Source organism: Podarcis raffonei, chromosome 11, assembly GCF_027172205.1.
Source record: "Podarcis raffonei isolate rPodRaf1 chromosome 11, rPodRaf1.pri, whole genome shotgun sequence".
Taxonomy (NCBI): Eukaryota; Metazoa; Chordata; class Lepidosauria; order Squamata; family Lacertidae; genus Podarcis; species Podarcis raffonei.
The window spans coordinates 36,513,484-36,535,592 of record NC_070612.1 but is presented as its reverse complement, the minus strand read 5'-3'; the positions used below and the strand labels follow the sequence as shown (position 1 = coordinate 36,535,592).

The window sequence follows — 22,109 nt, the reverse complement described above, 5'->3', positions numbered from 1 at the left end:
GTTTTTCCACCTATATACATTAAAAAATAAAAAAGAAAAAAACAAAAAGTTAAAAACACATAAAGTTTACAATCCTTATTTTCAATAACATATTTCCCTGACTTCCCCACACCTCCCCTTCTTATATTCCAATTCAAATTGTTAATTCAACAAGTTCTTGTCCCCAATTTTTGACCTTTTTATATTTAATTCATTTAAAAACAAACAAACCAATTTTAACTTATAAACATCAGTATTTAAACATCAGTACTCATTCTTAAAACTTTTTTCTAAAGTCGACCCAAATTCCTTTCCATGAATTCCCCAATTTTCATACTAATAACAAAACAAAATAAAAAAAACAGATTATAATTCTACACCCTTTGGATTCCCAAACCCCACCCCACCTTTCCCGCTTTCAATCCCCAACAAATGTCCATCAGTCTTAGTCTACTATCAGCCTGGAGACCTCACGTCCGAGGCTCTTAATTCTCTCTCAATTCCTCTCTGCCGGTTTTTTTGGTAGTCCTTAATATTAAACACCAGATCTCGGAGAAGCTCTGTCCCGATAGGGTCCATATTTCTTCCAGCCAGACCTCCATACTTAAAAGTGGAGCCTGAATCTTGTTTCTTACTCCTTTTAAGTCCAAATGTCCCAAAAGCTCCAACTTTCACCTTATTCAAATTTGTAATCCATAGGTCTTCAGATCTCCACATAAGGAGATCTCTCCATTCTTCAATCTTCAATTCAAAACAGTTTTTCATCATCCAGTACTTATTTTCCTTTGTAGCCATCATGTCAGGCCTCTGGCTCTCCTTTGTCATCTGCAACATTACATCTCCTCCTTCCTTTTCCTCAGAAACAACATATATCTCTTTCTCCACACTCTCAAATCTTTCAAGTTTCTCTTCTTGTCCAGCTGCATGGACTTCATGAGTCGAGTCCTTATCAAATTCAATGGATTTGTTTACTGTTAAGTCCAGAGTTGCAACATTTGTAGCCAAAACATCAATTTGGCCTTGTAACTTTCCCAAGAGAAGAAACACTCTGTCCAATTTAGCTTGAATTTTTCCTCCTTCAGCCATTCTTGTAATGTCCCAAAATCCCCTCTAGAGGGATTTTGGTTACTTTATCTTCCTTCCAGTTCAAATCCAAAAATCAAGTTAGTTTGTATCAGTTCTTCCTTGTTTTCAACAAAATATAACCAAATTGTAGCAAATATATCCAGCAGAGATAGCAGAAACAAAGTTCTCTTTTTCCTTCTTGACATCTAATTTGACAGCTGTCAAACTCTTCTATATCTCCTCAACAGGCTCTCTCGCGGATCACTCCGGGTCCGGGGGGGTGGCACTTCAGCTCTCAAAATTAGCTCTTATCCTCCAGTGAAATTACTTATACTGCCAAATCGTGAAATTAATGTCTTTTACCCAATAAAGAAGGAGAAATTCTCTCGACCTTAGTTAGCTAGTCCTTGCTTTAGATTATTTATAAGACGGGGAGACGGACTTCCTGTTTGCGCCTTCCCCGATCGTGCCTAATTCAAAAAAATTTTTTTCTTTACAAATCCAATTTCCGTATTACTCACGGGTTGTTGCTTTTAGAGTCCAATTGTTCACAAGAAGAAGTCAGCGCTCTCCGACCATGGCATGTGGCTTCACTCCGCAGGAGAAGCAGTCGACTCTCAGCACCGCGCCGCTCACCCCGTCCCCCGTTCCGAAGCCTTTAAAAAGGCTCCTTTGCGGGTCGGGGGGGTGCAAATGGTGCCCGCCGAGTCACCAAGTTCACAGGCTTCAGCGCCTGTGATTTCTGAGGGTCCCTGCGTCGCCGCAGCGGCAAGACCCGGATCCTGCGGAGCCGATTCCCTCCGGAGCTCGGAGGGAATCCGCCATTAGCCGATGGCGCTAACCCGGAAGTCCTCCAAGAAGAGGTGATCTTAGGACAGATGTGGGGAATCATTGCCCTGCCAGTTGTTGCTGAACTACAATTCCTATCATCCCTGGCCACTTGTCATGCTTGCTCAGGAAAATGGGAGTATAGTTCACCAACACTTGGAGGGTGAAAGTTCCCCCACATCTGTTTTAGGAGGCAATTCCCCTTATTTACTTATGTACTGGTGCTCTACTAGAGAATTTGAATTAGCAGGGGACCAATTCTGTACAAGCTTACTCATAAATAATTCCATCTCAGTTCAAAAAGAGCTGGAATGGGGAATCTGTGACCCTCCCATCATTGACCATTGGTCATGCTGGCTGGAACTGATGGGAGCTGGAGCCCACAAAACATGTGGAGGACCTCAGGGTTTTGCTGCAGAATGTACTATCCCTGGAGGGGAATGTTGGAACGCGGTGTGTTGGGATGTTGTGCCCCACCTTTCATCCTCCCCCCAAGAAAACCCCACACAAGGTGCTTTACAAAAACCGATATAATACAAAGCTAGCTTTTTTTAAAGCCCTAAAAGAGAGAAACATGCTAACAAACATAATTTAAAACCAAGAGTGCAGCAGCAAATACTAATAGCATTCAAAATTTGTTTGCATCTTCTTTGTTTGGTGGTAAATAACCTGTCTTATTCATGCTTGAATGGAACCTGAGTAAATATGAAGTGTTTAGATTTTTTCTTTTTTATTAATATTCTGAGGTACACAATATTAACTTTTTTAGAAATTTGTAATCTGAAGGAATATGAAACATGGAAGTTATTTAATCTTTTGAGTTCAAAGAAAGCTACGTAAAATAAGAAATAAATACAACTTAAGTGCACTGACATTGCAGAATAACAGGAGCCAAGTAAAAATGTTGATAACGTGATGATTTACAGTGACTCTTGACTTCTGTGCTTCTCATAGACGAAGGGAAGAAAAGACTACAGGTCTGGGAGCCTTTTCTGATATAATGTTGGTAAAAGAAAACGCTAATGCAGCCTGATATCGCTGCCAAATTAGTAGTCACATTACTGACTTTTCCCTTAAGAAATCAAATGAGGTGGATTTAGCCTGTGTATCTTTGAGCAATAATGGACCATTTCAGAGAAGTTGCAAAGTAAGACATTGAGATACAGATCAGGGGTGGAGCCCCAGGGCCGGATTAGATTAATTCCACTTTCACATCTATGCAAAGCACTGTTTTGAATTCTGTTCTCAGAAACCTACAAAGTGGCCCAAGCAATTCCATTTCCACTTATACTGATAACATATTAACACATACCATTTTTATTATTTGTAGTACATAATTTGTGTAAGAGCAGGAAGATATTTGAACAATAGAACAAAAACTTACACTGACTACTATATTATCAGCATTTTCAATGCGTTAGTAGTCAAAGTAGGCAGATTAATTTACTTATGGTAAGCTAAGTGCATTCTTGGCTCGTAAAGGAGAATCATTTGCTCACTTAAGCCAGATATCCCACTTTTGACGGCAAATGTCATTGCCTGGATTTCCCTTTGACAGTTTGGCAACCCTGTACCCCTGTTATAGTATCCATTTATTTGTCTTGTTTTCAGCCAGATTAATCCATTCTGTTTTGACAAGTAGACTGATGGGTAATTGATAACTGTGATAGACACAAACAGAAGAGTTGGATACTGAATAATTCAGCACTTTTCAGTATCAATAAGAGAACAGGTTGAAGAATTTGTGTCTCTATTTACACTTAAACTAAACTAAGTCAGCCCAGACATTTATGCTGCCAGTCTATCAGAAAATCAAACAGTGTACATTCGGTTTCCACCCGACAAAATGTTTTATAAGCTTGTAACAATATGTGTGAAGCTGCCAGAATAATAAATAGGTACAGCAGCCCATGCATGCTAATGTTATGTTGTAAGCAGTTTTGTTGACAAGTGCTAATACTTCTTTCATACTATCATCAAAAGCAGCTAATACAACAGCCATTATTTGCTGGCTTTCCAAGCAAGACATGATGGATTGTGACCTTAATATGGGTTAGCCGAGTTTTGAAAGTTAAACAACTTGCAATAAATCATAGAATTATTACAATGCGGTTTAATTGGTTAAGGACTGTTTATTTCCTAAACAGGGTGAAAAATTTCTGTTTCGGCATTTCTAATTTGCAAAGTGCATTTTCATTATGAATGGCAGTTTAATATTCTGCTCTTTTGTCATGCAAAATATGCAACACACAGGCAATCTATTAATTGGACAAAAATGCATTGCAAGCGTAAATTATCCTTTATATCATCACTTGTGAGCTTTTACATCTATTAAATGTGCTAAATGGTACATACTACAGAATCCAACATGCAGGTTAGTCTTGAAACTTAATTCAACCTCAAGATTATTATAATGACCTTTATTTTTGGCAAAGTAAAGTAATTAAGTAATTGTAAACACATAGGGCAATTACCTTTTCCTTGGTGAGTATATTTTATTGACTTAGCAGTTTTGGGAATATGTGTAGTTTTATACTGGTATTGTTCTGGTATAATTGTAAGTGAATGTTCTTGGCTTCCTTTTGTTTTCTTTCTAACAAATTTCAGAATAAAGTTTCATTCATATGCAAATAGAAAATATTCTAAAAACATTGTAAGTGTATACTGCAGAGAAACTGGTAAAATGTGGGCCGGATGAGGTAACTGTTAGGTCGAACCCAAAGAGTGCTCACTAATGGTTCCTCAACACCCTGGAAAAAAATGACAAGTGTGGTGCCACAGGGCACTGTCCTAGGCCCATTGCTGTTCAGCATCTTTATAAATGATTTGTCTGAAGGAATTGAGGGGATGCTCATCAAATTTGTAGATGACAACAACCTGGGAGGGGTAGTGAATGCCATAGAAGACAGAACTGGGCTTCAAGATGACTTTAAGGGATTGAAGTGCTGGGGCAAAACTAACAAGATGAATTTCAATAGGGACAAATGTAAGTTTCTACCTTTAAGCAGGAAGAACCAGCTGCACATATACAAGATGGAGGAAAATTCAGTAGTACATGTGAAAAGGATCTAAGGGTCTTAGTAGACCACAAACTTAACATGAGTCAACTCTGTGATGCAGCAGCAGCAGCAGCAAAAAGAAAAAAGGGGAAAAAAGCTTATGCTATTTTAGGTTGTTTCATCAGAACTATAGTGTCCCAATCAAGGACAGTAATCGTCACGTTCTATTCTGCCTTGGTTAGACCACACCTGGAATAATGTGTCCAATTCTGGGCACTACATGAGGTGGGCAACTAAGATGATCAAGTGTCTGGAAACCAAGCCTCATGAGGAACGGTTGAGGAAATTGGGTATGTTTAGCCTGGTAAAGAAGAGACTGAGAGGATATATGATAGCCATCTTCAAATACCTAAAGGGCTGTCACATGGAGAATGGAGCAAGCCTGTTTTCTCCTGATCTGGAGGCTAGGACCTGAACTAATGGATTCAAGTTACAAGAAAGGAGATGCCAACTAAACATCAGAGAACATTGGAGAAATGTTGGAGGGTATGGTAGGATGTCCATATTTTCATTGGAGAAATGCTGGAGGGTATGGAGTTATCTGACCCTGAGCCATCTGAAGGCAATCCTGAGACCTCCGGGGGTAGGGCAGTATATTAATAATAATAATAATAATAATTAATAATGGGAAGATTTAAAAAAAATGTTTTATGTTTTATTATGTTTTTATATATGTTGGAAGCTACCCAGAGTGGTTGGGGGAACCCAGTAAGTTATGTGGGGTATAAATAGTAAAATTATCATTATGGAATGAGACGTCCCTATTTTCACTGGAGAAATGTTGGAGAGTATGTAATTGTATTCGGTTGAATAAAAAAAAAGTGAACTGGTGGATCTTCTCTAGAGCCAAAACAAGTCTACTCTAAATGGAATGAATTGTCCTTCTAGGCCAGAGCTTCAAGGGAGATGGTAGGAAATATATCTATGGAGATATTTGTATCTCAGGTCTGGCACTGTAAATTAATGTCTGGTTGACTTTTTACAATATTCAGTGCTGGGCATGAATTGAAAGCCTTTCATCAACTTCACAGTTTCAAAATTGGGGGCAAGTATAAATATATAGCGTAACATTGTTTAAATATAGCAGTGTGTCTGTTGAACATTTGCCTTGATCTTCGGAAGACCTTGTGTTCCTCGGCTTCATTCCCCAGTGGAACCACCATATGCATTTTTTCATGATGTATGCACTATTCATGATTATGCTTTCTTTGACCTAAACACCACTGTTCTCAGTGGGGCTTGCAAGTTGGGAGATCATGTGACAGCACCTTACCGCCACTCAAAATTTCCATATTAGATTCAAATCTCTAGATTCTAAATAGCAAGAATTGGAGGTTTGAAGGGTGAATCAGACTTTTTACTCTTGATAAATCTGCTATAAACCTATTATACTTTTTGGAGCTGTGCTGTTTCTTTGTACTTTTGACCTTTCAGGCTGTGACACTTTATGGTTTATATTTTGATTTTTGATTATTTGTTTTCTTTCATTTTGTTATGTTTGCACATTTCTTTTGTAATAAATTTTTAAAATGTATTTTTTAAAAAAATCTACCACAAACAAGATGAAAATGCTAAGCGTTCCCCACCCATGGGGGTAACGTTCTCTAGTTGTCTTACCATTGGCTTACAGAAGCTTCACTGTAATATTAAATACTATTGCAATTTCTAAGCGGCATCATTGGAGAAGATTTGGAGGTCTTGGGGGCTACAGGGCGCAGAGAGGAAAGGGAAGGCCTGTAATTTATTGTGTAATGAGGGGGGGAATCATAGACTGTCAGCCATTAAGTTTAAACAAACATTCAAATGCATATCCTTAGTCTTGAGATGTCTTGAGAGAAAAATGGACAATTTTTTTCTATCTTGTTTTAAATGGATAAAAACGTAAATTTAAAATGCCTGACTTTCCATATCCTAAAAATGCTGACATCTATATCTATATCTATATCTGTGATTTAGTAAAAAAATATGCATATAAATTGATTAAGCAGTTGAATAGTAAGAAGGTGGGCTGCAGGGCTCACATTTGCTAAAGCTGAGTTAACTAATTAATGTTTGTAAAAAATTGTGGGGTGCTTTCTGCAGGAGTAGTGCTCCACCCTAGCAGTTTTAAGGTCATCGTTTTTCTTACTGTACCTTTAATTAGATATGGTAATTACATTCTTGAATATGTGACACTGCTACATTTTAATTCTTTTTGTGTTCCTTAATTTTGAACCCTGCATTTTGACAGCTCAACCTTTATGATTAATGCTTTAAAGGAACCCCTATATGGCTTGCCTGTTAGTGATCTAATTTTGTGCAGGAATGCCTGGGATGTTATGTTGAACTGATTCACCACCCAGGTGGCTACATTTGGACTAAATGAGCTGTGAAGGGTTTCATCTCTGCCCATCAGAGCCTTCCTTCATGGAGCCCCACAGTAAGCAGCCACAGCACCAACATGATTTGTCATAACCCATCAATAGAAAATAAATTATTACCATTCTCACTTGTCAATGGGCTTCAGCTTGCCTAATGATTAGAAGCTCAAAGGGAACATTTCCAGCCTTTGTGGAGCATGATTATGACTGAGCACATTACTCCCCTATGCATCTTGGCCAGTAAAAACACGTAGAGGAAACAAATTAATTGGATGTTTGTGCCAATGATTAGACCATTATTGCACATGAATACTGGAGCATCTTATATTGCTTTAGCAATATTAGTGTGTGCTCCTTTCAGGGTTATAACATATCTATCTACAAAAAGAAACTATATGAAAATATAACTGATTAAAGTGATTTTGGCAAGATAAGAGCTTTCAGGAAGAAGGTAAAGAGAAAGATACATGTATTTAGTAAATATAAAAACACTGCCCATGATCCAGAGGAATGCATTAGGATTCAGTGGTACATGGTGGTTTGCTGCCTGCACAATGGGACTTCCTCTTTCTGTGTCCACTGTCCTCCAATCTTCTTCATGGGGCTGAGGGAAACCAAATTAATGGAATTATGGGGCATGAGGAATACAGGGAGAAAGAGGGAGATGAAATCCCATTGTGCAGCTGGAAGTCCTTGAGCAGGCATCCCCAAACTCGGCCCTTCAGATGTTTTGGAAAAACAAATCCCATCACCCCTGACCACTGGTCCTGTTAGCTAGGGATGATGGGCTTTGTAGTCCCAAAACATCCAGAGGGCCGAGTTTGGGGATGCCTGCCCTTGAGTGAACTGATAAAGGATTGGATAACTCATTTTTTAAAATAATAATTTTAAGCCCCCCTTCCTTCCAGTAAAGAAAAATGGAAAAAAGAATGTTTATTTCAGATGGTGTTGAATTCATGTGTTTGTCCTAGTCATTTTAAGAGATATTTTGTAAAGAGAGTATTAAAAAAAACTTTTAAAAAATACCATAAAAGTTTGGGGGGATTTTCCTGGAGGTGGGGCAATTCCAGGAGACTTTGGGGTGAGATAGAACCTATCTTATTAGCATTTTCATGCATAATATGCTTTTGCTGCAATATGTTTGAGGTTAAACCACAGATTAAGTGGATTACTAGTTATCTTCTTTCTTTAGCTCCATCGCCAATTGATTCTTTCTGTCTGTAGTCTTGCCTCTGCCTACACAGTCTTACTTCCTTTAGATACCCTGATTCTCTGTCATTATTCTGGCCTGTCCAGCACCATTCTGTCTCTCTTCCTTTTCACATTTTTGCCACCAGCATGTAGACATTCTGGGCCTTTGGCCTGTAAGGACCAAACCAGTGGTCCATTTCATTAGCCACTTAATGCCTCACCCCCATCTCCGTTGCCCTTGTGCTCTGAGTACTTGAATATAATTATGGGGGAATGGCTTATCTGGAGTGTGACTTGTAATTAGGATCAATAGGTCCAATATTACTAAAATGTTTCACAGTCTCAGTGGCTCCTGATCTTGAAGGTCTAGATTTCTTAATATGATTTTACAAGCTACATGCAGAAAGAGATGTGTCACTAACCTTTGTTAACAAAACACATGCTCTAACAAGACTAGTTATTGCACTGTATATAGATAATCAGTTGTTCTTTTTCTGTCATACTTCAATTAAAAATACATCTTCTGTCCACTTTTAAAATAGCTGCATTTTAACATTACTGTATGATCTGGAAACACTAGAACATTCAAATCTTTTAAGAGGTTAAATAAATTGTATCTGTACATATGCATACATGCTACAGCACTGATTTGGGTTTGTCCAATATCTGCAGTTGGGCAGATAGAGATATCAAAATATTCTATAGCTTAACTGCAAAGTTCAATACTGCTACTTTTCATCAAATATTTTAGCCATAATGAATTAAAAGTAAATTTACTTTTTCTGGCATTTCAAGGAATTATTTTGTGTTTTGAATTGTTTGGCCCTCTGAGGTGAAATAACAGCATAAATATCTTGCATAAAAACCAAGATCATCACTCTTTTTCACTGCCTATCAAGCTGTTTGTGCTTAACCAAGCATTTATTTATCAGTTCTTAATGGTAAGGTCATACAAGGTTACTACACCTGAGAGAAAAATATGTTAGACAGGCATTCTAATTAATCACAAGGAGGGTTCAAGAAGGTCTAGTTTCTGCATGTAGAAAAATTTATGAAGTCTATTCCAAGTGTGGATCAGTAAAACGGCAGCTAATGCATTGTTTCTTTCAGTGTCAGCTTTTGGGGACTTAAGCTTGTCATTCTGTGCTTGAGCACACAAAGAAAAATATATAAGATTTGTCAACCCACAATGGATATGTGTCATAACAATCCAGGGAGTGGTTGATGGGGCAAAAGATAAGGCTTCAACAGTAAACTTGGAACTATTTGACCATCTCATGTGTTGCCTACATCAGGCTTCCCCAACTTGATGGCCTCCAGTTATTTTTGACTACAGCTCTCACCATCCCTGACCATTAGCCATGCTTTCTGGGGCTGATGGGAGTTTGATTCCAAAACATCTGGGAGGCATGAGAAAGGTCGGTCTGCTCTGATGGGCAGCAGCTTTCCAATGTCTCAGGCAGAGACATATTTTACAGCACTTGCTATCTTTTAATTAGAGATGACAGGGATTGAACCTGCGGCCTTCTGCACTCACAGCGTGAGTTCTTCCCATAGTCCTGTGGTTCTTTTCCTCTGAATACATGTTTGGATTTGGATTTGATATCCTGCTTTATCACTACCCTAAGGAGTCTCAAAGTGGCTAACATTCTCCTTTCCCTTCATCCCCCACAACAAACACTCTGTGAGGTGAGTGGGGCTGAGAGACTTCAGAGAAGTGTGACTAGCCCAAGGTCACCCAGCAGCTGCATGTGGAGGAGCGGGGAAGCGAACCCGGTTCCCCAGATTACAAGACTACCACTCTTAACCACTACACCACACTGGCTCTCATGTCTTACTCTACTAAATCTGGATTTGAAGAACCAACCTTATGTGAAGCACAGGCATCTGCCTGCAGTCATCCTGCTTTTATTTCCAAATTAAAATCAAAACAGCTTACAAAAATGTAGTAAAATGCAGTAAAAAGAGCTGGATAATACAATTCAGCATAAAACCAGGGAGGCAGCTGAAAAGAGAGTGAGCCAACCAAACATCTCTGGGGAAATAGTTTCACAACCTGGTTCCTGTAACAGAAAAAGCCCTGTCTTGTATCACAGCCAGTTGTAGTTCCAAAAGTGGTGGTTGGGAAGGGTTGTATGGGAAGAGGTGGTTCTTCAAACAGTCTGGTCTCAAAATGTTTAAAACTTTGTAGGTAAGTAACAGCACTTTGAATTGTACTTAAACATGAACTGGCCAGTGCAGATGAAACAGTGACCAGATTGCTTGCATTGATCTACTTTCTTATAAAATATGGAAACTACCTATGAACTCAACGTGTCTCTCCAAAACTTTGAACTTTTGTCACCTGGATTTCCTCAATCACTTTCCTTCTTTTCTTCCAGTCCTATAAGACCTGCTCTACCCACACAGATCCTGGATTTCAACAGATATTCCATTAACTAAATTAAGTTCCCTGAACCTCTGTCTCCTTATAGCTCCTCCCACTCACACACCATCCTTGAGCCCTGAGTGGCTCTCAGATGCCACTGGCATTCCAGTCCTGTCCCTTCACGTTTCTATATAGATCATAGAATCATAGAGTTGGAAGGGACTCTGGGGGTCACTTAGTCCAACCCCCTGTAATGCAGGAATCCTGCCCACAGCCATCTCGGGGTGGGCATGAACCACCAAGCTTTTGATTAACAGCCAGACACACAGACTCATTGTGCCACTATGAAACAATGAATGAGCATGCATAGCCTGTACAATTTTTTTTTTTAAAAGGTGATGGTAAATTTTTACCTAGCAGTCTGGAATAAGCACAATAAGAAATCAATAACAGCATGTGTATGGGAACTTGAGTTAGGGCTTAACACTGGCTCAGTCAACAAAACTGAGTGCCATTGGTCTGTGTCTTGACATTTCTGGGAAGCCAGGAACATGAATGTGAGTGCTGGGTCTCCAGAAAGGTATGATACTTTGTTACTGTGAGAAAATAATAGATGGCATGCTGTGAGGAAGGATGGGATGCAGAGGCAATGGGACGTAGCAGGATGAGACCATTCACATGTGAGTGTGTGGGCTTAAAGAATGTTGTGAAATTGCCTTATGACATATGTATTCATGTACACTGGACAATATTAAAAGAGAGGATTTGCCAGTGGTTATATGAATACTATTTTTAAAAAGCATTTGCAACACTTGCTGAAAGCATCAATTGACAGTTTATGGAAAACTCATTTAAATATATATTTAATTAAAATGTTTTCTTTTAATAGTTCTTAAGCCTTTTGATGCACAGACTGTGTAATTACGGTCTTTAGAATGATTAGATAAATGCTTGCTTTATAATTTACTTTTCCTGCAACTGTGTTTTCATGCAGGTTATCTTTATCTTGGGAGGCATATTTCATTTTGTGTCAGTTTACCTTCCCCCTCCATCTACAAAATGCTTTATCTGTGGAATATGTTTAAATATGCATGCTACTTCTACTATTGGATAATATTGTAATAGTACTGTTAAAATCAACCAAAGAAAGGCAAATTAGTTTGTTTTTGTTACAGATGAAACTAAATTGTTCATTTGTTGGCCAAAAGTAAATTACAGACTAGCAAAAATGACTAAAAATGTGGGTTGGGTCTTTTGTGTGAGGAAATTACCTGAAAAATTACTGCATTAGGTACACTAAGCATGGTATTATCAGAATCTGGTTCACTGCCACAACATAAAGAGAGAGCTCCCAGCAAATTTGAGAAAATAAGGAGGCTCCAGAGGAAGCAATTAAAAGAGATGCCTTAAAAACTATAATAGACTGTTCTTTCCTCAGCACTCGTACACTCAAAGATACCTGGGTTCTCAAACTTCTAGAACTGTTCCAAGCACAAGCTACTTTCCAACTTTTCCTTGGATGTTTCCCATCACAAAGTTTGCTCATAGGAGATTAATTCTGAGAAACATTATGTAGCAGAGAATAGCATTATTTTATAACATTTCAACAAAAAGCAAGAAGATGCAAGAGTGAGCTATTCCTGCCTTTGTTGCCTAGACTGCTAATATGTTCTTTTAAAAAGTAAGCTGGGATGCTTAGCCGTGTGAATCAGATAGCCCCTTCAGTGTTGCATTACTTACTTACTTACTTACTTATTCATCTGTGTCTGCTCCAGAGTAAAGGTCAAGTTCTCTGCCAAAATGTTCCTATCGTTCCACCTGTTTGAAATAGTCAAGTGATGATGATGTTTGTTGTGAGTGATGTTCATTTATATTCAAACGATGATGATATTGTTTCTTTCATTTATGAATCATTTCCTATGAAACATCATGAAGTGATTTCACAATACAATAAAAACATCGATGAAACAACTGTATCTATAGAAAACAGTTTCAAGTACATATACTGACCGGGATGAAAATATTGGAAGAAGGGAGTCTTCAATAGGCACTGAAAAGAAGACACTTGTCTGATATGTAACAGGAGGGAGTTTCACCACATGTCATGTGGAACAGATCTCCTGATAAGACAGTATCTGCAGGATGTCCTCTCTTGAAGAGTGCAGTGATTGGTAGCAGGATCCTTCAGAGCTCAGATTTTTGTCCAACCATTTTTACCCAAAGGACTGTATGGTTACAGCACTTTGTTTTATGCAGATCTCCAAGGAAAAGTGGGTCTTACAGCCCAGTTTGCATTTCTATTTTCTTTTTTTCTGGAGTTCAATCCATATGAATTGGGAATTTTTACTTCACTTCTTGTTCAGTGGATTTTTCAAAAAAATACTTTTTAGTTCTCTTGACTATAACCTAAGTCTAAAGAGAAGCTGATCTTTCAGATTGTTTACATACGGGAGGTTGCTGCAGAATCATCGCAAAGGCTTTCAGAAATTGTTGTTTTAGACAATAACCATATTTTAAATTATTGTTCCCAGTTAAACATTGAGTATTCTCCACCGGAATGCAAAGGCCTTCTATTGCCGTTTCCAGAGAAGTTTTTGTCCTTGAGCAGCTACATGACCCTTGATGTCCATGTTCATTTATCACTGTGTATTAAATTCTCATTCCATTGGAATCACAACACTGCTGAGTCTTCTGCTTGAGCACTTTGTGTGCCAATCTCTAGATTGGCAAGTTTGCAAACCATCCATATGAGTTTGCATCCGGAATCTACAAAGAAGACAATGGTGTTGCTTACTTGTAGCTGTTGTTGTTCATATGGTCCTCTAAAGGTCATGCATTCTGCCCTCCATTCTTACTGTAGAAGCTTGACCTCTATGCTGTGGCTCCAGCATGGTCAAGTAAGCATGGAATAGGTTGCATGTTCCATCTTGCTGAAAGTACATTTACTCTGAGAAGGGGGCAGGAGTGATCCTTAACTCCAATGCTTCTGAAAGGTTCTGTGCTATAGCTTGCTTGCATGTATGTATCCATAAACAAAAGAGCACTCCAATAACAACAGTGCAGGGAAGAAGTAGCTCTACTGAACCCTTCCTGAGTTTTTCAGGATCAGCTCTCTTTCCTTACAAGGTATTGGTATTTTATATAAACATATAGAACAACCACCCCTAACCTGGGGCCCTCCATATGTTTTGGACTACAGCTCCTATCAGCCCTTAACCATGTTGGCTGGGGCTGATGGGAATTGTAGTCCAAAATATCTGCACACAATCAGGTTGAAGAGCCAGTGTGGTGTAGTGGTTAAGAGCGGTAGTCTCGTAATCTGGGGAACCGGGTTCGCGTCTCCGCTCCTCCACATGCAGCTGCTGGGTGACCTTGGGCCAGTCACACTTCTCTGAAGTCTCTCAGCCCCACTCACCTCACAGAGTGTTTGTTGTGGGGGAGGAAGGGAAAGGAGAATGTTAGCCGCTTTGAGACTCCTTAAGGGGAGTGAAAGGCGGGATATCAAATCCAAACTCTTCTTCTTCTTCTTCTTGAAGAAGGCTGATATAGATCATAATGCTATCAAAGTTGAACTCATGTGAGTCCTATTAATATGAATGGAAGAGCTAAACATGTGCTTAAGACTCACCTATTGAAATTAATGTGACTTAAAAATGCTTAACTTTGGCTGGATCATACCTGTTGTTTGTGGCAAAATTATTTCCACCACACTCCTGTTAATTAAAGTTGTTGTGATAAATTTTTCATAGCATTTGCACAGCATGGTGGCTACTTTATTCATAAACAAGATATTCAATAATGGCACCGTGACATGATCCAAGCATCTCTAGTACCAATTTGGATAGCAGATTTAATTTAATTTAATCTTCAAAAATTCTAATTTAATCCTAAATAAAGATTGTGCCAGTTATAGATTTAAAAGACATCTAAAAGCCACATTGTTGTTAATTTGAAATAACACCGGTTGAAAGTTGGCTGTCTGACTGATGGAGACAGTATTTTAAAATGAATTCATTCATATTACTTGATCTGGTACATCACTAATTTTTTGCCAGCTGCTACTGCCAAAATAATGGTTATGCATTTTGGATATGCTAATAAAGGCATGTTCCATTCTGGACATCTCTTGAGTTATAAATGTTGAGTCCCATCTTCCATTTGAACATAGAAACATGCTTTTTATTCATTTTGGAGCAGTAATGATAATTTGTTCCCTTGACTCCTGCTGTATGTTATGCTTTTGGGTTACTTTAAACTCAATAATGCAATCATTTCTAAGAAACATGCAAGTTATATTTGATCAGTTTCCAGTATTTCATATTCCAGTATACATTGGCAAAACTGGGCACAAAATATGTGCATTTTAATTTTGGGAGGGAAAATGGGTCCAAATGTGATCTTGGGGACCAATATCAACATAAGAGCTATCATTCAATAAAGGACGCTGAAAAGTAATTGGCCCTAATCCAGCTTCAGTTACAGGCAACTAGTCATGCATAACAATTGGTGGCCCTAGCTGCAGATGCACTTCCCCATTGGCATAAAAAGATGCATCCAGCCGCTTTAATGGGGCTCAGATGGGGATATGCATCCAGAAATGCACCATCAACAGGCACAGAAGGCTGTTTCTGCATATGGATCTCTCTTGCTGGGCGCAAGCAATACCTTTTAAGTGAATGGACAGATTTTCACATAAAGGGTGCCTTCAGCATACACTAGCAACCTATTTATATTTGTACCAAAATTAAGTGTTTTAGGTGCTCTCTCTAAGTCTTTTCTAGTTGCGTTATCCCTTAAAATTTAGTCTTATACTTGAAATGGGCAACAGATCATTTTGAAATACTTTCTGTTGCTCAAAATATCTGAGTCAACATTCAAGTAAAGGGTGTAATGCTTGTTATTAGGCTTGTTCTACATGACACATTAAGGGACAGAAAAAGAAGCCATCCAAATTTAGGATATTTGAGATGGTGGTAGAACAACGCATACCATTAATATGGCTGGATGCTTGAATCATTGTGCTATATCAAAAGGAAGAACCAAACGGCTACAATAGTAAAATAGAGAATCCATATTTTAGATTGAATAGTAGTATTGTAGAGGGGCAGCCTTGCTACATAATACACATTGGTATTCTAGGGAGCTGCTGATGGTGAAACAAGCTGGACAATGGCTTGAGTGCTAGCTGCATATATCTCATTTGAAGGCCAACCAAGCACTGTTTAGAGTTCATAATTGAGTCTACAAATATGGGCAGAAAAAAGCTTCTCTTGCATCCTTGTCCAGCTGAGCTTTTCTGTGATGTCTGGAGTGTTGTTTTACCTACTGGAGGCCTCCTGTCCTGACCCATCTTTTTGAGGATGAAGTGGCTTGACCTTGTGACAATTTAGATGTTACCATTAGTGTCCAGTGATAAACCTACTTCAATTTTGTGGGATCAGTTTTAGTTTATGCAACCTGAAGACACAGACAGGGGTGCTCGCAGGGATGCACCCAACCATTTGCACTCTGGATATGTGCCCATCATAACTGGTACAATCAATGGGTTGACCAGGTATGTCTAAGGTTGGTGAACTGTTCTTTGTATGATGAGACAGTGCCTGCTGTCTTAAAGGAGGTGGGTTGTGTGGTTGCTACTGCAGCCTGTGGATACTCTTTGATCTATATTTCTCACTAGAGGCCTGAGTAAGTTCTGTGGCCTGGAATGCTTTTACCAGCTTCAGCTGGTACACCAGCTGTGACTATTGCTGGAACCAGGATAGCCTGACCATAGTGATCCATACATTGGTAACCTTAAGATTTGATTACTGTAACAAGCTTTATGCTGGGCTCCTCTTGCATCTGGTCCAGAAGCTGCAGCTGCTGCAGAATGCAGCTGCCAGACTGCTCATAGGAGCTGGCTACTGGCAACATGTTACTCCTATCCAGAGAGGACTGCACTAGTTGCAAATTTGCTACCAAGCCAAGTTCAAGATTTTTATGTAAATTCACAAAGCACTATTCAGCTTAGACCCAAAGTGCTATCTGATTTCTTTGATCACAGAGATTCTTTGAGGTGTGCTTCTTATAGTTTGGTTGCCCTTTACTAGGGACTTGGCCTTTATTGTGGTAGAGCCTGACCTGTAGAACTCACTGCTAGTGGATGATCAGCAGAAATCATGTATTCTATTATTAACTAATTAATTAATTAATTAAATTTGTATGCTGCCCTTCAGCTGAAGATCACAACATTAAAATACAAAATGAGACCACAAAATACATAGTAAAACAAAAGCAAACCACAAACATGATTAAAAGGCCTTAGAATGTTAATATTTTAGTAATCATTTGGACATCTCCTGAAAACTATGTTATTCCAACAATGTGTCATGCTTTTAAAACATATTATTGCTGTCGCTTTGAAATTAGTGAGGTTGATGGAGTGTTTCATATTATGATGTATTTTATTTTTGTAAACTGCCATGTTCAGCCAGTATGCCTTGAATGCAGGAAGAAGCTTTTAAATAAGAAGTAAATAATCCAGAGAATGCAATACACGCATAGATAAAAGTTTAATACATAGACTCCAAAGCACTGAACGGCCCATGACCTAGAAATACCATAATAATAAATCATTTCTACTGAGCTTGCAGAAATGTGTGTGGGAAAATTATATATCTTATGCAGTTAAGAATAATAAATTGGGTCCACTAAATACATGAAAGTCAGTTAAATAATTTTCGCCAGTATATTAAGCAAATATGTGTGGTATCAGCTTAATGAATTTGAAGAAATACAATAGTTTTTGATGTGTGTGTTTTTAAATTTCAGATGGGAGATGAAGGAGGAAGAAACTCTAGAAGAGGAGGAAAAAGTGATGCTGGAGCACTTAAAAAACCTTTATCTCACAACAACCTCTCTTGCCTCTGAAGATAAAGCAGAAGAGAGATCTTGACTCAAGTACTACTTGCATGAAGAACTGAGAATTGATGTTATTCCAAAGAAGTTCTGGGTGACATTTAATTGTGGTGCCCCAAGTTGTGCAATCAAAACTTTCCCTTCTTTCCCTCTCCCATGCAGGTTGGGGGTCCCTCTGGAGTAGACTTGAAGATGGAAGAGTAGGGAAGGGAATTCCCATACATTCAATGGCACAACATTGGATCTTGCCCTCTGCATAATTTGTACAAAATTTGGTTTGTATGTTTGTATTTTCTAGGGAACATTTAACTGCTATGTTTTGTTACCTTTTCTGTTGTTTGTTGGTGCGCAGATATACCTTTGTAAGGAATATTTTTAAAAAATTAACAATTTTAAAATATTTAAAATAACTGTAAACTTAAAAAAATAAAACTGATAGATTACTAGCAAATGGATGGTAACCTGAAACTACCCAAAGTACTGGAGGCTTGAGCCAACAGATAAGTTACTCTGTCAATATCAATGGACAGCTTAAATAAAAATTCAAGACCAGACTGTGCACATGACATGACATAATACATAGAAGTCTTGTTTCATAATTTTGTATAATATATAATTTTGTATAATGAGTGCAAAGTTATTAGAAGCCTTATTAAGAATAGTTGCAATATCTAAAACATATTTTGATATCAAACACAATTTGGCAGTTTTAGGAGCTGACCACTCTATTGAGTTGCTGTATTAAAGTTGCAATCCTATGCATACATGCCTATGACTAAGCCTCGTTTAACATACTGGGATTTACTTCTGAGTAAACCTGCACAGTATTGCACATTTAGTATGCTTACTGCTTGAGAATCTAGAAATCAAAGATTAATGTTAAAAACTTTTCCTTTATCTCTTGTCCCAAGGAAATGGGAACTGGCTCCCAAAATAGTTGGGAGATGCAGGAACCTTTCTTTTTACATAGTGGAGTATTAGCGGAATGCCATTATTCTAGACTCTTCTCTCAAAATCTTGAGTCTGATCTGATGCTCTTGTGTATGTAGCAGCAGTAGATGACAGATGAGTAGCTCTGGCTGACTTACTTAGCATAGGGTTCTGCTTTAGCACCTGCAATTTAAGCAGCAAAAATAGAATTGACCTGTATATCTCTTCCCTTATATTCACATTCAGATACAGTAGATATAAGGGTAAGTACCCAAGGAATATTAGAAGCATCTAATATCACAATTCACTTTATACTTAATACTTCAGTATCTTTACATCTTATTATTGTAGAAAAGTCCTGTTTCTGTCCAAATCTCTTATTTGTATAAGAACTAGCAGAATATTGGGAAGAATATCATCTCCTCCTCTGTACTTCCCTCTCTTCTGCCTTGACCCCTCACTCATCGGCATGAGTGCAAATATTTACAATAGTGTAAGAGGTAGAACTCTTGCTGTACTCAATCCCAGGGTCTGTGAGTTCCAGGGTGGCTTGCCTATCATACAGGAGCAACTGCATCTTGTTTAAGTAAAGAAGTACAATATTCAGGGCACTTCTCGGTGAAGAAACACCAGCAAAATAAAATAAGAATCTTGGTAAGTGAGCATGATGAAGAAATGTAGGCTTGGTTGTTTGATGGAGATGATGTTGTTTGCCTTCAAAAGTTTTTTTAATCCTCCAGTTCTATATTCAGGGAAATTGATTTAGGTTTGTCTTCAGGAAGGTGTTTAGGGCCATGTTTAGGCTCCATTATTTAAGTGACTACCCGTAATAGCAGGGTATAGTGATGCCATTTTCATTTTGTTCCTGACATTATTCGAACTCAGCTGTGTGCCCCTCTTGTGTAAACTAGTGCAATATAATCACTTTTTATATCACTATTATTTTATTCAGTTCCTTTGTCACATTTCTCATGAAACTAGAGTATCTTTTATTCTGAAACATGCTTGTGCTTAGTTTGTTTCAGTGCTTGGTGGTACTGCTGGAAGTGATTGTAACTTGAATAAGAACTGCAGTTATTTGATAACTTTTCTAATATAGCTCAAAGATTGAACAGGGGGTGTCAAAGGTGATGTACAAAATACATGTACTTTTCTTTAATAGCTACTGTTCCTATAAACCCTATATGATCTCTCATTCCTTCCAAGGGCATTTTGTAGGCTCTATGGGCAATAAAACTATTGATTCTAGAACTACTCCAGATTGTGAGTGAATGTTCTTTAATACATTGCTCCACCCTCTCAGCAGTCCGAGGCCAAACATGGGCCCTGTTCCTTTCAATTAGTTTCCCTCTGGCAGAAACATTCGATTTTCTTCTCAGCTGGCAGACTCTTTACCAACATCCTTGATATTTAGCTCTTGTAAGTCCTACCAATGACAAAACTATGCTAAAAATTCATTTTATGGAAGTTCTGAAAATATTACTTGATAGATGAAAACTGCCATTCCTAAACACAGGTAGATTAAATTATAGGCGGAAAGGCAACTTCCACCTGAGAGGGAGTCAGAGGGGAAACCAGTTTCTGAAGCATGTAACTTTTCAGAAAACAAAATGGAGCATGAACAGGACAACACTGTCACTCTGGTGATACTGCAGTGCATAGATGCAGTGTCTTGTGCCACCTCTTGTGCTATGATGTGGCAGATTTTAGCAACATGATTGCAGTATACCAACTATTTTAAGACAGGTTGTTTACTGCTTGCACAGGTCCTTCAATGCATGTAATCATGTTTCATCCAACGTAGAGCCCGATTATTGCTTTTTCTCCATTTGTCCTATTCAGAGCCTGTGCACTGGCTTTTACAGATGGCCCTTTAACATATCATGGGCAACTAAAATTCCTTGGAAACTGAGATCTCAGAAGTACCTCACCATAGAAATATTTCCAAAATTTGGGAAATTACAGTCATGCAAAAAACAATTATTCGTTCCAATAGACACATCTTTGATTGCTTTGCATGTCCGCCACCCAATTGATCTAGAATTTATTTAAATCCACAGAAATTTGTTTTAAAATTACCCTGTGCACCTAGCAGCTGCTGCAGCTTTTATTAAGTGAATGTAGGGAAAATGTCAAAATTGGTAAAGCAACCCTTTAACATTTTTTTAGTAAACGCAAAATTAATGTGGATATTTATTTCCCTTTTATTCTTGACAGAATAATATTGAAACAGGGTCAGTTACAACACATATTTCCATCCTCTACTACTTCTTCCAATTTCCCAGTTCAAAAAAATAATCACAAAATGATTAAGTAAAAAATAGATATTAATTACAGACTTAAGACTTGCTGTTGGTCACTTACTCCTGCTCTCTAGCAAGGTCACAAAATGAATATTAAACAAACAAACAAACAAACAAACAAACAAACAAATGTTCCTCCAGTTAGTAAACACTCCTTATTGCTTCTGTAGCCTTCAAGGAAACAGCTCTGAGCATGCTCAGAACTAACATATGGTTCTGATAGCATTAGCCTATCACATAGGACTGTTTTGAAGCTGCCCTAAATCCTCATATAACTGCTTGTGGCTGTACTGAACAGGCCTCAAAACAACAGATGGAGTAAGAGATTTCCTACCAGGGCTGACTTTCCAGCAGCCCTATCAGTCACATGATTTTTCTGTTTAGAGACAGATGGGAGAGACCTCATTGCCATAGCTATACTGTTACGACTGGCTGAGTGGCTCGGAGAGCTGATTGGTCAGCGTGATCAGGAGATTAATAGAAATGCCTCTTAAATTCAAGGAAATATAAAATGTGTGTGGGACAGGAAAGTGTGGCTTTGAAAATTTGAGGATTTTTTTAAAAATTGCTTGACATTTTCAGTAGGAAGGTTGGATCCCAATAGACACAGCAGACCAGCCTCCACTGGGGTTGATTAGATACACACATATACCTAGAACAGAACAATGTTTTGGTTACCATAGAAAATCTGGGCATATGGAATTTGCGTGTAGAATTTGGTGAATTTCCTTTTTACAAAAGAAAAAGCTCAACAACCTCAGGCTAAACTAAAAAAAAGGCTCAACAACTTTTGTGTCCAGATATGACAACCCTACATCATCAGTATTCCAAAGGCTGAGCTAGATAGAAAAACCACAGGGCCATGGAAAATAGCTGAGTACAAAAGAAGGAAGAGTTTGATCAAAACCTTTGACATGCGTAGTTCATATAGTTGTGCTGTTTCCTCTGAGGATTAAAATGCACAAGACAAAATATACTGTTTGTAATTTCTAAGATGTCATTTCCTGAAAATCTTACATAGAAATGCTGGGTTACATCTCATTAGTTTTGAGAACTGTATTGTTCATGTTGAGTTGGTTCCAGAACTTGCAGTACTCGTCTTTCTGAAATCCAGCTATGTGTAGTCAGC

The 22,109-nt window shown here is 38.3% G+C and overlaps 1 protein-coding gene across 1 annotated transcript in view; it reads left to right on the top strand.

Moving 5' to 3' along the window:
• The window catches only part of KIAA0825 (KIAA0825 ortholog), a 179,986-nt gene extending 161,685 nt beyond the window's left edge, over positions 1-18,301 (top strand). Inside the window, exon 21 of the mRNA XM_053409044.1 lies at positions 17,661-18,301. Within this exon, the coding sequence (XP_053265019.1) occupies positions 17,661-17,784 (124 nt within the window). The 3' untranslated portion in view covers positions 17,785-18,301. The remainder of the gene's footprint in view (positions 1-17,660) is intronic.
• Positions 18,302-22,109: the final 3,808 nt, after the last annotated feature.